The 16,210-nt window shown below is 58.9% G+C and overlaps 1 protein-coding gene across 1 annotated transcript in view; it reads right to left on the bottom strand.

The window, feature by feature from the left end:
• Positions 1–16,210, bottom strand: part of VAC14 (VAC14 component of PIKFYVE complex) — a 100,424-nt gene that overhangs the window by 4,676 nt on the left and 79,538 nt on the right. The window contains exons 15-18 of the mRNA XM_055306050.1: positions 4,866–5,040; positions 3,317–3,435; positions 2,054–2,133; positions 94–244 (exon numbers count right to left, since the gene is read on the bottom strand). Coding sequence (XP_055162025.1) covers positions 94–244; positions 2,054–2,133; positions 3,317–3,435; positions 4,866–5,040 — 525 coding nt within the window. The remainder of the gene's footprint in view (positions 1–93; positions 245–2,053; positions 2,134–3,316; positions 3,436–4,865; positions 5,041–16,210) is intronic.

Here is a 16,210-nt window from a genome sequence, read left to right as displayed (position 1 = left end):
ATTCTGAGGCAAGGGAGACCCTTCCAGGTCTGACCTCTTTCGGTGACAAAAGCCACAGAGGCAGAGGGTGGCAGTCCCCAGCCCAGCACTCACTCGGTCTGTAGCAGCTCGGGGTTGGGCACACACTGCAGCCGGTGGGAGAGCAGCTGGAAGGCTCCACTCTGGGGCAGCAGCATGAGCAGGCCGTAGAGGGCCTTGATCAGGTACGGGTTGTTCTTCACGTCGAGCAGCTGTAGGCGCAGGTCTGCGACAGGACCGAGGGTAGAGATCGGGGGTCAGGCACCACCCTGGGCTGCGCCTCGGCCTGCCTGGGAGAGGGGTCTACCCTGGGGAGGGCTGGGCAGGTGGCAGCGGCTTAGAGCGACGGAGGGGCTCCTCCTTGGCCAGATCCGCCCACCCTCTCCTCCAGCAGTGCCTCTGCTGTCCTGGGATGTCCTCATTCTTTCTTCCTGCCCACCCACCTCCACCTGGTCATCTGTCCTGAGAGTCACCTCAGCCTGGTGCCCCCCAGGCTACTGCTGGGCCTTGTCCCTGAGCCCCTACACTCACTGCAGCCTAGTAATGAGGGGACCCGGGGCCTGTAGTGTAACAGATTCCCCGGTCTGCTCTGCACGTGCCAGCACAAGAGAGCTATAAATAGAGTGAGCAGGAGAGAAAGACCGGATTAGGACAGCTTTAAGGGAGGGCAGGATGGAAAAACGCTTGTGTGTGTGGCTAAACACATGCCAAGCTCAGAAGTGTCTGGTAGGTGCTTCTGGAAAGCCACCTCAGATACTAGCCCTGGGCGTACTCCACCAGATAGGAGAGGTGCCCCTGGGCCTGCCCAGTACCTGTCCCAATTAAACAGGCCCACGCTGCCCTCCTCTTGAGCCTTTCTGGGAGAATCCCTGGCTCCTGCCTTCTTGTATCTCTAAGGCCCAGTCCCAGACCTTTGTGGACAATGAGCCACAAACTTCTGGAAAGGCCATGTCACCCCAGCAGCAGCTGTGTGTGTGTGGGGGGAGGTCTGGGTTGACGCTGGAGCCAGAGCAGCCAGGTTTTGCTGCCCCACCCCCAGCCCTCCTCTTGGCACAGGGAGCAGGAGCCACCAGTGGAGACCTGAGTAGTCATCTCTGGGAAAGCTGGGGCTGTGTGGCCAAGTCAGTCCCCAAGGCGGGGCCAGGCAAGCCAGGAGCGGGATGGGTGCTGAGCAGGCCCAGGGTGTGTCTATGTGGTCTCCCCCACGGAGCCCTGGGCCTGGTGAGGAGGTGTTTGTGGCTTCTCCGGGGTCACGCTGGACCTGGAGGCCCTGGGGGAAGTGAGATGTCAGATCAGGGGACCACTTGGGACAGGCTTTGATGCACACTGCTGGGAACAGGGTCTCCCTCCTGTTCTCGGGTCTCCTGCGCATCCACCACTGTGGTGGCGGTTGTGTGGAGTAGCTTGGGCGGGTGAGAGGCGCTGCCAGAGCGCCGGAGGCCAGGGCAACCAGCTGGGCAGGAAGGAGGCCGCCGGGCGGGCTGCCTCCCAGCCTCCCCACCATCCCGTGAACACAGGAGTTTGATTCAGCGGGCTGCCGGCTTCGGAGGGCAAGCACTGCACGTGCCGAGGCGCCAGGAGCTGCGCTCGCCCTAGCCAGCTGCCACTCCGGCACGTTCAGCCTGGATGTTACATCACACAGTCGTGCCTGGGGCCCTGGCAAACACCGACGCTGCCTTGCAGTGAGAGGAGAGGGTGGCTGCTGGGCATGGAGAAGCTCCTGCAGGTGGGCCCTGTCCCCGGCCTCGGAGAGCCATGGCGGAGGGCGCCGTGCCTGGGAACAGCTCCGGGACAGCTGCGCCCCCAGCCCCCACCGCGGAGACAATCTCAGCCTCAGGGTGGGTTTTGCCGTGCACTCGCCTGGGTCCACAAGACCCACCTGAAGATGCTCAGCCTGATGCCGCACGGACGCACGGACAGGGCTCCTTGGCCCTGACTTACATTCTTGACATTCTAGGAATCATCCCTGGGGTGAGCCCCGCCCCCCTGCAGAGGCAGCCCCACTCCTGCTGCATGCGGGAAGCAGGGCTCTCACATGTGAAGATGGGGCACTCGATCAGCTGCACTAGCTTGTCCACCTCAGTGAGGAAATCCACCGTGACCTCCAGGTCCCCGCTGGCCGGTGGGTCAAGGAAAGGCTGACCACTGGGCGGGGACGGCCCCTGTTGGGGTGGGGGCAACCGGAGAGCTGGGCCCCAGGGCCATGTTCTTCCCACCTGAGCCCTGGCTCTGCCTCAGCACGAAGGTAGACACAGGACACCAGTCTATTTGGCGCTTTGACCCCGTCCCTCTAAATGAAAAAGGCCATGGCTGTCTCTGCTCCCCCCGCACGGGCACTCGGGTTCTGCCCTGTGGCTCTCTCCTCTGTGCCCTCCCAGCTCTGAAAGGCTCTTATCTCAGCCCTGTAGCCTGGGGGCGGGGGGCGGCGGAGCAGGAAAGGTCCTCTTTCCTCCCTGAGTGGACGCCTGTCAGCAGGGCCAAGGTCAGGGCTGCGGCATGTGTGGCCTGCAGTCCTGGGCCAGGCCAATGGCTGAGAAAAGCAAAGCTAGGGCATGGAAGGAGAGCAGGAGCCCTCAGGGAGCGAGAAGGCCACACCGACCCTCAATGGAGGAACCTGAGGGCCCCTTTCTCCTTACCCCTAACTCCTGGTCCCACGAGCAAAGGAGGCCCATTGTGCATTCTAAGTAGCTCCTCGATCCCGGGTCACGCGCCAGGCATTCAGAGAGAGGCTGGTTTGCTTCAGTGTTTTAAGAACTGTGACCAATCTGCCCATGGATGCCTTTCACAGGCCCTGAGGCATGCTGGGGGTGTTCACTCTGGCTGAGGCCTCTCACCCAGCCTGCTTCTCCCCTCTGCGTCACTGCCAACCTGGGTTCTCTCTGGTTCTGTGGCCCTAGAAGGTCCCTGAGCTCCTCCCCAGAAATGCTGAGACACCAGAGCTCAAGCCCGCAGGCCTCACCTGGCTGCACCCACTGCAGTCCACCTGCCTTCCCCATTCCTGTGGTCTCTCCCCGCCCCCGCCCTGGGGCACCCCTCAGGCTGGATCCCTGGCTTACAAGGTGGGCAGCCCCAGCCACAAGACCCAGATGACCCTGTCTGTTGCCAACAGCACTCTCCAATCCACCCCCCTCTGCGCCCTCGAAGGTCCTGATGTCACAAGGCCTGGAGGCAGAGCAGAAGGACAGGGGGATGGGGCAGAAGCATGCCAGTGGGGCCTGCCACCTGGGCAGAAAGGTAGCACTTGGCCCCGCCTGTCCCCCAGTGGCTGGATAGGAAGCATGGCGAAAGCGAAGGATACAACTTCTGGATGAGGTCGTAGGCGTGCCGGTAGTTCTGGGTGAGGAAGCACAGGGATACCGTTGTGACTGGGTTGTGGCACCAGGAGCGGTACAGGCAGCAGAACAGGTTCTGGCTCTCCTGAGGGGAAAGAGGTGTGAGCAGCTCACAGAGCCCCCACTCCTGCCCAGCCGGGGTCCATGTGGGGCCTGGGATCCAGGGGCCCTTGCGCTGTGCCGGGGAGCCAGCTCAGCACCCAGGGCTGTGTTTGGCAGCCCAGCTGGGAACAAGCTGTCACAAAGGAAACGCTGACAGCTCCTCCTCAGACCCTGTCATTACTCCCGGTCCCGCAGAGCCACGTGGTGGTGGCTGTGAAGGCCTGGTCAGGCGTGAGCCTGTCCTCTGCGCTGGCATTTCTGCCCTTGGCAAAGAGCAGCATTGTCCTCTCCAGATCTCTGTGGTCCTGGAGCCTATGGGGCTGGGAGGGCTCGGCCGCGGGGAGGGAGGAAGCTTCCTCAGGGCTGAGGCTCTCCAGCAACCTCCCGTCTCATCCTCAGATGCCATTTCCTCCCTCCCCCGTGGCCCACCTGGCACTCAGGAACCAGCCCAGGAGTGAAGCCCACAACCAGGGAACCCCTGCACTGAGGAAAATTATTAAATCCTCTGCAAACGTCTGGAAAGAACCACAGGAAGAAGGCAGAGGTGTGGCCTGGATTATTCTGAGCTGCCTGGCCCCAGATGCCCTAAAGTAGGCTTGGATGTCCTTGAGACTCTCTGAGTGGGAGTAGAGGCAGGGTCTGAGCTGGGAAGGAGGGGGTGGGGGGCAGAGACCACAGCCCACATTGGGAAATGAAGAGCCACCAGCCACCCTAGAGCCACCAGCACATCCAGAATAGCAGCCATTTCCAGAGGCCCCTGGAAGCTCAGCCTCCTGCCCTTGCCCGGTGTCTCCAGGGCAGGATAGCACAAGGGTGAGCACCTCCCTGCTCTCTCTGAGCAGCCCTGGTGGGTCCTTATCCCAAGCCTGGGCCAGGCAGCACTGTGACAACCTGGCTTAGGATAGGGGGCCTTGTGAGACAGATGTGTTCAACCGTTTGAGAGAAAGGCCAGAGCCAAGGCAAGGCGGAGGGTGGGGAGAGCAATAATCCCTGATGTCCAGCAACGGTTATAGCCCAGAAGCCTGGCTCAGACAGGGTGGTGTGGCCCCGAGGGCATGAGCCACTGGCTCCCAGGAGCCAGTCTGCTCAGTGTGTGAGGGGGCAGTGCTGGAGTGGGGGGTGGGGTGGCAACAAGTGAAAATGTATGGTCTCTGGCGGGTCAGGGAGGGCATGTGGACCCTAGAGTCCAGAGCCTTCCCTGGGCAGAGACCCCTGCAGCGGGTGGCCCCAAGTAAACTGGCTCTGACTTACTGCCATGGTTGGCATTCAGTAGGCAACCCAGGCAATCTCAGATTTATCCCATCTCCCCCCTTCCCCCTGGGAGCCTCCTGGGGTGAGGGGCGGGCTACTGCGGCTCTGTGCCGTGGGTACGCAGGATCACACCCGGGGCCCGAGCCCGTGGACGTGGAGTACCAGAGTCTTCAGGTCCTTGAGCTGGTTCCTCAGCTGGAAGAGCTCTGTGGAGGTGAGCAGGATGGTGTTGAGCGTGTGGACCATGGTTGAGGCGAACTTGAGGTCCTCCTCTCGGAGCAGGATGTCTGCCATCGAGTGAAAGATGTTCTCTGCATTTAGCAGGAGGCAGAGCTGCCTGGAAGAGAGGCCGAGTGGAGGTCAGAAGCCTCTGGGCTTAACCTAGGAGGTCTCTCCCCGGTCCTGCAGCATCCTGATAGAACCTGCCCTTTCCTGGGTTTGGCCTGGGACCCCAGCTCTCGGGCCCGTGGGGGACGGTGGGGTGCTGCTCACACTGGGCCTGGCTCCATGCCTTCCAACACTGCTCACCCGGGCCCAGCAACCCTGGAGCCCACCGGCTGGACTGACTTCTCTCCCCTACCTCCAGCCCCAAAATGGAACTCTGCGAGCAAAGGCGGGCCTCCCTCTGCCTACCACTGTTGCCACAGAAGCCCCGGGTTACCTTTCTGATCTTCCACAGGCCACAGCAATGCTCCCCACAGGCCGAGGTACTCCCTACCCCTTCCCGCCTTTACTTTTTTAGAGATCATTTTCATGGGACAAGTAACACCGCACCGGTCATCTAGGTACTGTCCCCCTGCCCGCCATCCTGGGGTCAGGAACTTGTTTTGTTCACTGCTGCCAGCCCCCACCTGGAGTGCATGGTGCCTGCTATGACAACCCTGAGTTTTATCTTTGCTGTTCAGAAAACGAAACTCTGGTGCAAGAAGGCAAAGTGACTTGACCAAGGTCATGGGATGAGTTAGGGCCACTTCTCCTTCCCACCATCTCTCTAGGAAGTCCTGCAGGGATAAGGCTCAGGCTGTGTGGAAAGGAGTCTCCATTCTATGAAAAGGAAAACAGGAGATCCAGAGAATGGAGAAAAGCAGATTTTTCAGGGTCCCTGGGCCAAGACAATGTCAAGTGAGAGGTCTCAAGGACAAGTTCTGAGGAAGTCTGCCGACTTCCCTTCTTTGCTATGGTGCCCACAGAGGCTCAGCCTTGGGGGAACAACCGGGTCTTCCTGTTGGGAGTCCAGGGATCCCACGACTCCTGCAGACTGAGAAGGACCAGCCAAGGAGCTGGCAGGTGGGCCTGGAGGAGGGTGTGTGGCCACCGAGCTCCCGACGGCACCAGCTCAGCATCCCTGCCCTGTCTCCCCTTTGGGGTGCGCATCTGCTGGCCTCACTTCTAGTCCCTTCTCCTGGGAAGCATAGACTTGGACTCAGGCTTGTGGGGACAAGGGTCTGGGGCCTCAAGGTCTAGTGTGCTGAACAACATGAACCACATTTGGAGCCAAGATGCTGGACGCATAGCCATCCTGGGTCACTGAACTCACACTAAACTCTGCATTTCAGGGTCTGGTTTCCTGCTTCCCTCTGAATACCAGCCATGCCTTGGGGCCAGACAGCAGAAGATTCTTCCCACCCCGGCTCCAGAAAAATCCCAGAGCATTTGGAAACAGAGAGGCCAAACCACGAAGTGCAAACACTGGGCAGGCCGTCTCCAGCCCAGGCCCAGCTGGAACCAGCAGCCTTGGGCAAGAACGCAGCAGAGAAGAGGAACAAGGCTGTTGGGGGGATGGAGCTGGACGGTGTGGGTTGGGCTTTGCCATTGCCTGAGGGGCGCCCCTGCTCACCTCTGTGTACCCAGAGCCTGCTATGTCTGCCCAGCTGGGTGACCCCTTGTATCTGTGCCACAATTTCTTCACCTCCTAGTTGGGGGTAATCCCCACCTGCACGAAGGGGGCGACTCAGAGGAGAGCGGCTCGTGTGGGGGTGTACAATATGTGGCTAATGGGATCCCCGTTCAGTACCCTAGTGGTACCATGGGTCGGGGGGGACAGCCAGCTCCTAGGAAGAAGCCTGGCCTTTCTGTGGAGCGTAGACAGTACTCTTTTCCCTCCTGGGCCTCCCACTCCTGGATGAGGCCTGTCTCCAGGGCCGTGGGATAGAAATGTTCCAGAAGGGCAGGCCAGAGAGGAAGGGGAGCATTCTGACAAATGGTCACAACTGCCCGTCGCCTGCAGCTGCTGCTGTCTCCATGACAGAGGGGGACAGCTGAGGCTCTGCCGGGCAGCGCTCTCCAGGGACCAGGGGGCACAGGGACCTGTGGCAGCCGGGGAGTAGGGGGTGGTGCTCTCACGTGAGGACAGCTGGGGAGGTGTGGAGGGGAAAGCAAAGGGGGTGGTGGTGAGCACAGGCAGGCGCCAAGGCCTCCTGGTGTCCCTCAAACCTGGGAACACTGATGGTGGTACAGAAGATCAGGGATAGAGTTTTCTAGAAATGCTCCTCTCTGACCACCAGTGAGAGCACACCGACCTGGCTCTGCTCCGGAGTGCACGTGCTGTCTCTCTCTCTCCTGTGTCTCTCGGTGGCCATGCCTGGTCATGTTTTCAAGGCCATCTCTAGATCTGGATCAGGGCCCCAGCACATCTCTCTGGCTCCCCGCCTTCCCATCTCAGGGAGCAGCGTCACTGCTGAGGCCACCCAGTTGCTCTGCCCAAACCAAGGAAGGAATCGGCCTTGATGCCCTGGCTTCTCTCTCCAGGGCACCCGCCAGGCCGACAAGTGTTGGCCACCTCTTCTGGTCAATTCCAAGCCATCTCCTCACTGTCTCCCTGCTGCTTCTCCCACCCCTACAATCCACCCTCCCAGTGTACTGCCCACCGGGGCAAGCCCTGGGAAGTGCTCATCAGAGCACACTACTCCCTGGTGCTTTCCCACGGGATCGAAGCAAACCCCAGCTCCTCACCACGCCTCTAGGATCTCCTATCCTCTGGTCACTTCTCTCCAACTTCAGGTCTTACCACTTCTCTTGCACTCACAACAGGCTGGCCCCTTAGACTTTTCTTCTGTTCCTGACCTCTGCCGTGGCCTGGAAAGCTCTGCTGAGGCAACAGCACGTGGCCAGCCTGCTCTGGCCATGGAGGTGTCAGCTCCAACCCCAGGCCCTGGGGAGGGCCCTGCCAGTGCACCTCTCTTGCCACCACCAGCCCTTTCTAAGGAAAGTCCCACATCTTTCTGAGCATTTCTCACTACCTGCATCATCTGGGAGGCAGACTTGTTCACTGGGTCCTGGCTGTCTCTCCCTCTAGAACAAGAGCTGCAGAAGGCAGGGCCCTGCCTGTGACCCTCATGAGGAGGGCCTGGCACTGAGGAGCTGCTCAGTAACCACTGCTAAACATTACCGCGTGGAGGAGCAGTGCAAAGGCCCAGAGATATTCCTGCGCCCTGCTCCGGCGCACCACCTTTGCTCATCCTGGGCAGGCCCCTGCCTGCTGTGCACAGCTTGTCCGCAGACAGTAGCTTCCCAGATGTCACGTTTCCACCCTTATCGCACATGGCCCAGCTGGGGGCCTGTCCAGGGCATGTGGGAGGCCGGCTCAGCTCAGAAGACCCCTGAACCGGCGCTGTCAGGACACAGCCACAACACGCTGCACCAAGGAGCCTCCCCCAAGCTCTACTCATGAAATCCCTGTAGGAGAAGGCAGAGGAGCCAGGAAGGCCCCCCCCCCCCGCCAGAGGAGCAGGGGGGAGTGGGGGGCACACCCTCTAGCCTCAAGCCCCACTGTGCTCAGGACGTTTGCTTCAGCAGGGCTGTCCTGCTCCCCACCCCTGTGGCTGGGCCAGGGGACAGGGAGGTTCTCAGAGGCAGGGGCTGCACCTCATCTCCTCTTATCCAGCTTTTGTCATCCTGTCCCAAGGTCACCTGAGGTTTGGGGAAAAGGAAAACAATTCCCAGATGCTGGGTCATGAAGCCTCCAGAAGGCAAGAACAGTGAAGTATTAGCTAGTGCACCGGGAGCTCTTACCACATGCCAGGCACTGCGCTGGGGGTGTTACATGTGCCCCTGGGGGGATGGGCAAGGGGCGATGAGCCTAGCTCATGTCTTTGTGGGCTCACTGGGTCCTGGACATTTTAGGGGGCAATCTCGGTAGGCCAGCTCGGTCGTACCCTGGGGGGGGGGCTCTGAATTCCTGAATGGGACACTGATTCCTCTTTCCCAGTAAGAAAGGGGGGGCTAGGGGGAGAGGGAGGCACCCAACTTTTCACTTCAACCCTGAGCCCATGAAATGGCCTGCACAGGTGGCCTCCAAGTCTCCAGAGGCCCAGACCCAGGGTCCTCCTGTGGCACCTCGCTGAGTCCTCACATGCTGCGGGGTGGGGGGTATGACTCACTCCACAGGGAGAAGACCATGCTGTCAGGCATCTAGCTGATCGGGGGAGGAGGGAGGCCCTGACCCAGAGAGGCCACTTCCAGACCTGAGTTCCTGTTCCTACTCTGTCTCCCCGGTGCCCGTCCGTGCCCAGTGGGGGCCTGGCAGATGGCTGCCTCGCAGGGCTGCTGCGTCATCACTTCTGCTGAGCCCCGGCCCTCCTGGGCTGCCTGCCTGGCTCTCAAGCACAGCATCAATAATGGAACACAGCTTGCAAGCATTAAACATTTGCCTGTATTTTTTAATACCCGTATTAAAGTACTATTCATCATGAGACAGCAGCTTGGAGAACTGGGGACGCGTAGAGAGGTGAGGCAGGAGGAAGCCTACATGGGCCCTGGGAGGGCAGGACCCGCAGACCCGGCTCGGGGCTGGAGGGCAGGGGTCCACACACTTGCGCCCTGGGGAGGCCTCTGGCATTCAGCCACTCACCTCAGGCAGGAGGCCAGGGGGTGGACTCCGCCTCTCCTTCCTCCAGCCTCCTGCACAGCTGCTCCCTGGCCTCTGGGCCTGGGATCACGCTGGGGAGGGAACAGGGAAGGTCCCCGTGTTATATATCAGGAGCTCGCTGGGGAGCAACCAGCCTCCATCCTGACCCAAGAGAGGGACTCCACTTTCCCTTGTGGATTGAGATGACACTGCCTTGCCCAGGGAGATGGCTTCTTTGGGGGTCACTTTAAAAGGCCAAGGTCTATAGCAGAGCCAGAGGAAGGCACTCTGGAGCAGGGCCTGCCTGGAAAGGGCTGCACCACACCTGCCAGGCTGGTGTGAGCTTCGTGTCACTGTCCCGTCAACCACTAACCCTGGCCAAGCATCCTCGTGCCCCAGGCTCTGACTCTGAATGGCCACCAGCCTCAGTGTGGTCCCACAGTGGAAGATGCTCTCCTGAGCCACTGTTTCAGGTGATATGTGGGCCAGAGCAGGTAGGAGGAGGAAGGTACCAACTAGCCTTACAGGTGGCTTGAGACTGGCCGGTCACACCCCGAGGCTATGCGCCCAGGCTGGCCAGGAGGATCCCGCCTATGAGGCAGCAGCTGCTGCCCGCTGCATGGGAGACAGGCATGGGCACAGGCTGGCTCCTGCTAGGCCAACCGGGAGCCTGGCACTGTCCTTTATCCTCTCCTGGCAGTGAGAAAGGGGCCACATGCTGCTTTTCCTCCAGGGACCTGGACAGGTCACCAACTCAGACAAGGCCAAGACTTGGGTTGGAGGAAGAAACCCACCCAGTGGCTGTGTGCCCCTGTCCCCTGTCAGGGCTGTGTGCAGAGCAGGAAAGAAGAGGCCATTGCCACTGTCTGAGGGTGTGAGGTGGGGGCTGCTTCTGCCTCCAGATGCCTCTCTCCAATTAGCCAGCCCTGTCCCCCACCGCCTCAGGGCCTGGGCAGGGCAGGAGGGGATAGAGTTCAGCAAAGAGGAAGACTGTTTTGGTAGTGGAAGTGGTAAATAGAGGAGAGTGAGCAGTTCCTTTCAGGACAGATGACCGCCAGGGCATGGGGAAGGCCACGGTGGGCCCAGAGGAGGGGGGCAGCCGTTAAGTGGACTCCTTCCCAGGGCCAGGCCCACCTGCAGGGGCAGAGGCTCCATAGGAGGGTGTGGGCCCTGGAGCGCAGAGTCCTCGGCACGGATACCTTTCTTGGGGAGGAAGTGCTCTGGCTCCTTGCCATGCTGTGCTCTGGGGAATCTGAACCCTGCCATGTGGCTTGGGGGAAGATGTAGTGCTTCTTCCCATGGCCCCACTTCCCTGTGCCCTCTGGAAACAAGACCAGCAAAGTTACCAAGGTCAGAAACTGTCCTCCCCCTGCTTCGCTGTCAGCCGATCCTTCCTAGGTCCCTGGGCCATTTGTAAGACACCCATGCTGGTTCCCTCCTGTGGCTCTCCTCCACTCCCATCCCCAAGTAAGGGCAGGCTGATGCCCCCACCACCCCCACCTCACTGTTCTGACACAGCCCAGAGTGGAGGGCTGGCTGGGGAAGTGAAGTGAGCTAAGCTACACTCACTGGGGGCTGTTGCCCTCCACTCCCCTGCCCTCTCCTTCCACAAGCCTGGCTTTTTCAATAGAGATGGAAGCATAAGCAGATGGTGTGTCTGACCCTTGGAGGGAGTGCCTGGGTGAACGTTCAGCCCAGAGGGTCCAACAGCAGTGGGCACAGCCCACCCCATGGCGACTCAGCCCAAGGCTACTGGACAGGGATGTGGGAAGGGCACCAGAGAGATTCAAGTGAACTTTAAGGTGAGGCCTTTCCTATTCTTGACTGTCCTCAGCTAATGAGAAGGCCACCAGCACAGGACATGAACAGCTGGCCTGATGGGGAGAGACTCTGGACAGTGGCACGCTTGGGTGGAAAGAGATGCCAATGCTGAGACAGAAGCTGGAGAACCACCTCCCACCCCCAACCTCTCCCCGTTGCTATTCATGCCCTCTTCTTGCTTCAACCCTCCTGCCTCTTGGTGCCAACTGCTCCGTGATGAACACAGAAGTCGGAATTAGCCTTCAGAGAGTGGGCCCCGGCTCGTTAACACCCCCGTCTCCTGTGTGATCAAGGGAATGAGTCCTCTGGGCCGCCCAGACCCAGGAAACTGAGCCATTAGTGTCCCATGGGAGGTGGGCGACATGGCTGATCCAACCGGCACCTCCGGCTGGGCTGAGCCCAGTAAACGGCTTCCCAGATAGAAACAGGGAGGTCTGTTTGTGGCCCCTAAACCACCTGCCTGATGCTACCCGGCCCCACCTCCGCTTCTGTGCTCTAGCATCAGGAGTCCTGCCCAGGCAGGACAGGCCTCTAGCCACACTGGGCCACATTGGACATGGCTTGCAGCTCAGCTCTTTGGCAGGTGGTCTGGGGAGGGGATGGTTAGTTCTGGGGTGGAGAACACCGTCTGGCTGGGGTCTCCAGGGTGACTGGGCAGGCAGGCCTGATTCTAGGTCCCTTCTAAGGCTAAAACTGGCTGCTGCCTCTGAGGAAAGCACAGGATGGGGTGGGCCCCCTTGGGCCTCTGCAAGGTGGCTTCAGTGCCAGGCCCATGAGGGCGAAGAACAAGTTTCAGGTACCTCTTGTGCAGGTGTCCTTGGCAGTAGGGCCAAGTCATTTCTTTCTTTTACTTTCTTTCTTCTTTCATTTTCTTTCTTTCTTTCTTTCTTTCTTTCTTTCTTTTCTTTCTCTCTCTCTCTCTCTTTCTTCTTTCTCTCTCTCTCTCTCTTTCGAAGATTTTATTTATTTATTCATGAGACACACACACAGAGAGGCAGAGACATAGGCAGAGGGAGAAGCAAGCTCCATGCAGGGAGCCTGATGTGCAACTCAATCCTGGGACTCTGGGATCACGCCCTGGGCTAAAGGCAGGTGCTCAACTGCTGAGCCACCCAGACGTCCCATGGGCCAAGTCATTTCTGCTCGGAACCCTCCCCTGTCCCTCTAGGTGGGCCTCCTTCCTTTGTCTCCATCCCCAGCGTCTGCGTCCTGACCGCAGGATACACGGAGGTATGGGCCCTCACTTCTCTCCTCTGGCTGTGGTCCATATGCCCTCAGTAGTCCAAGGCCAAGGGGACATGGGCTGTCCCAGGAGACGCCTGGAGTCTCACAACCATAACTCCAAAGTGCAGCCTGATGTCACGTATAGAAAACACAGGAGCCCAGAGCCACTGCCACCATTCCTGCTGCAAAGGTCCTCCAGCCTTGGCCTTGGCCCTGCCCCTGCCCAACAGCTGGGATCCTTTAGGAATTTAAAGAGAAAGCGGCCTTCAGGTCAGAGTAACATTAGAACGGGAAGTAGGAGTAGCCTCCCATCTGAAGTTCAGAAAGCTCCAGAGCCACACTGCCCCCACTTCTCCTCATCCCACCCTGCCCCACACTCCTCTTCTCTTCTAGCTCCCTGCTTCCCAAGTATGAAAATTGTAAATCTGTTTTATTTATTTCAATCAATCCTCAGCAGTGTGCCCCTCAGGGCAGAGGCAGCCATGGTAACCCTGCCAACTCATGCCTTAAAAATTCATCGTGTTTAATGCAGTCGATGTGTCTGATACGTTTAAAAGTTTCTTTGCGGGGTGGGGGGTGGTGGTGGTGGTGGTGGGAGGAGGCACGATGACTTGTTTTTCTGGGTCTTGCTGAGAGCTGATGGAAAGGGATGGAGGGAGGGGCACAGCATGACGGGGAAGAGGAAGAAAGGGGTCTTTTATCTACTTAGTTCTCTGTTGCTCTATTACAGAGCAGCATGGCCAGGTTCCTGGGGGCCACAGACACCCGGGCTGGGCTCATCTGGAGACCTCCAGGGAAGGCCTCATCCGGATGGGAGCAGCTAAGAAAACCAAACGGTCTCTGCTGCCTTGTGGTGAGCCAACCCCTTTCCAGGGGCCAAGATGAGTGTGGCTCTGAGCCAGGAGAGGTGACTCCCGGCTCATACACTGCCAGGGGGGTCAGGTGGCCCTTTCTACCATGTGAGGGGTTCCACTCACTTAGGAGAGAAGCTGTCTCCTGCACATGGCCCAGCTGACAGCCTAGGCCCTATCTGCCCTGTGCTCTGTCAACCTGGCCAAGCCTGCTTCCCAGTGTCCATCCTTAGAGACCTCTCCAGTCCCCTTCAGGCCTTTGACCCCTCTCCTGCCTCACCTTGGCTAGTTGCCCACAATCTCCTTCCTCAAGATCTGCACAGTCCCTCTGAGCTTCACCTCCAATATTTGCTTGTGTGTCTCCTTTCTTAACCTCTGCTTCCCAAGGCAGAATGTGTCTGGAACCACATGAGGCCTGGCCCAGGGATGGATACTTATGGAACAGGAGATGAACTGCCAGGAGGAGCAAGGTGGCTTGGATGACAGCTCTGGAACATGGCTTGCGTGAGGAACTGCATGCTCAGGAGCCAGGGGGTCAGGAGGTTTTGAACCCTGCGGGGGGGTTGGGGTAGGCGGTAGGGTTGTGCAGCATCTAGTTCTGGCTGAAGCACTTACAAAATTTGCCAGGAGAGGCCTCTGAGGGGACTCAGCAGGTGTCTGACTTACAGACGAGGTCCAGGTTTGTGTCCCAGAAAAGATGCTCTACCTTCCATCCCACATGGTAGAGATACCCCAGAATGCAGCTGGATGCAGGTGCGATGGCAGGGGCGGGATCCCCATGCTGGAGGTGCTTGGAATACCCACAGGGCATGGAGGGAAGACCCTGGGGGTTTGGCTGAGCTGTGCCCGCACTGGAGGAAAAGGCACTGCTGGGGGGTGGGAGAGGTGGGAGGAGCTGGAGGCCCCCCTCCCCACCCCCGGGAAGCCCACGGCTCCTGAGCATTTCTTTCTTTCTTTCTTTTTGTATATTTTTTTATTGAAGTTTGATTTGCCAACATATAGCGTAACACCCAGTGCTCATCCCATCAAGTGCCCCCCTCAGTGCCCGTCACCCAGTCACCCCATCCCCCCCACCTCCCCTTCCACCACCCCTTGTTTGTTTCCGAGAGTTAGGAGTCCCTCACGTTTGGTCACCCTCTCTGATATTTCCCACTCATTTTCTCTCCTTTCTCCTATAATCCCTTTCACTAGTTTCTATATTCCCCGTATGAGTGAAACCATATAATGTTTGTCCTTCTCCGATTGACTTACTTCACTCAGCATAATACCCTCCAGTTCCACCCACGTTGAAGCACCTCCTGAGCATTTCATCTTTTGAATAGTCAGCAAATGAAAGCAAAGGGAAGGGTCACTAACAGAAATCCTGTTGTTTCCACGACAGTCGATTCTGAGAAACACCGACACATGGAAAGCCCTCGAGAACAGGTGGCTCCCACCTTCTGTCACAGAGGCTCCTGCTCCATAATGACCACACACGGCAGTGCTTCTACATTAGGCATGTCACGTACCTTGAATCCCATTAACATGGGACAGGTGTAATTTCAGCTGCCCCTCTTAGCAGCGAATGAAAGCGAAGCACAAATGAGAGCCCTGCCAAGGCCCTGTCTGGTGGCCCAGCCCCGTCCCCCTATGCTCTTTGTTGCTGCCAGGCCACACACCCAGCCTGCGGGTCTCACGGCCCAGCTGGCACAGGGGCTCACACATGGTCTTTTTGGAAGACACATGATTTGGGGGTACTTTGGCTGCAGGTATCACTGGGCCCTCTGATGGACTGAAGTCTCAGTTTCTCCAGAACGTTCCTGTGGCCCTGGGGAAATTTACCTGCAAACCAGCTACTGCGGCCTGACCCTCAACCTGGGGCTGCCGCTGTGGGTGGCAGGCAATGACTGCACAGGCCACACCTGGCCAGGACAGTGCTGCCCTGTACTTTACACGTAGTTCCGATGGCTTTTCTTCAAGGGTCCATGGGAGGCAGAATCGGGGAAATGCACCCACAGCTCTGCTAGCCAGAACCCAGACTCAGATATGGCTGAGGTGGAGGCAGGGGAATGACCTCGTAGGGGTGACTCCATCAACAGCTTCCCAGACACCTCTGCTAGGAGCCCTGGCTCCTGAGTGCACGTCCCAGGCTGGCTGCTGCCTGAGGTCTGAAGGGAAGGGGAGACTACCAGGGCCCTGAACGCAGCCGGGGAACCAGTACGTCTGAGCCCCACGTGTCTGGGAGTCCCCGGGTTAGCCATTAGAGAATCTCAGATGGAGACTTTCTCTTCCTTTGAAGCCCTCTGAGCTCCTACCCTTCCAAGCAGGATTTCCTCCTGAGGAAGTGCTCAGCCTCCAGCTCGTGAAGTGGCTGCATGCTGCCCTGATGTTAACATACAAATAGCTGGGCAAACTGTTTTCAGGCCCCAGATGTGCCCGCCCATCCACACCCCTGCCAGCTTCCAGCCACACGCATGGGGGTCCTCAGGGATCAGGTGCTCATGGGCGGAGGGCCAAAGTGAAGCCACGCACTAGTCCACTGCCATGCCCGCAGGGGAGCAGAGTTCCTGACCCCGAGTTCACATTCCATTCTGCCAGACAGTCTCACACTGTGTGTCACCTGCAGGACACAGACCCCAGCACAGCCCTTCTTTCCACCAGACTGAGAGCTCCAATCCTTGCAACTCAAATATCCAGTGCAGAGACACCCCTTTATCCCATGGCTTGTTACGCATTCCCAGGGAGAAGTAGATAAATAGAGATGTCTTACAGTGTGTCTTAGGATG

Source organism: Nyctereutes procyonoides, unplaced genomic scaffold (assembly GCF_905146905.1).
Source record: "Nyctereutes procyonoides isolate TBG_1078 unplaced genomic scaffold, NYPRO_anot_genome, whole genome shotgun sequence".
Lineage (NCBI taxonomy): Eukaryota > Metazoa > Chordata > Mammalia > Carnivora > Canidae > Nyctereutes > Nyctereutes procyonoides.
This window is presented reverse-complemented; position numbering and strand designations above follow the sequence as displayed.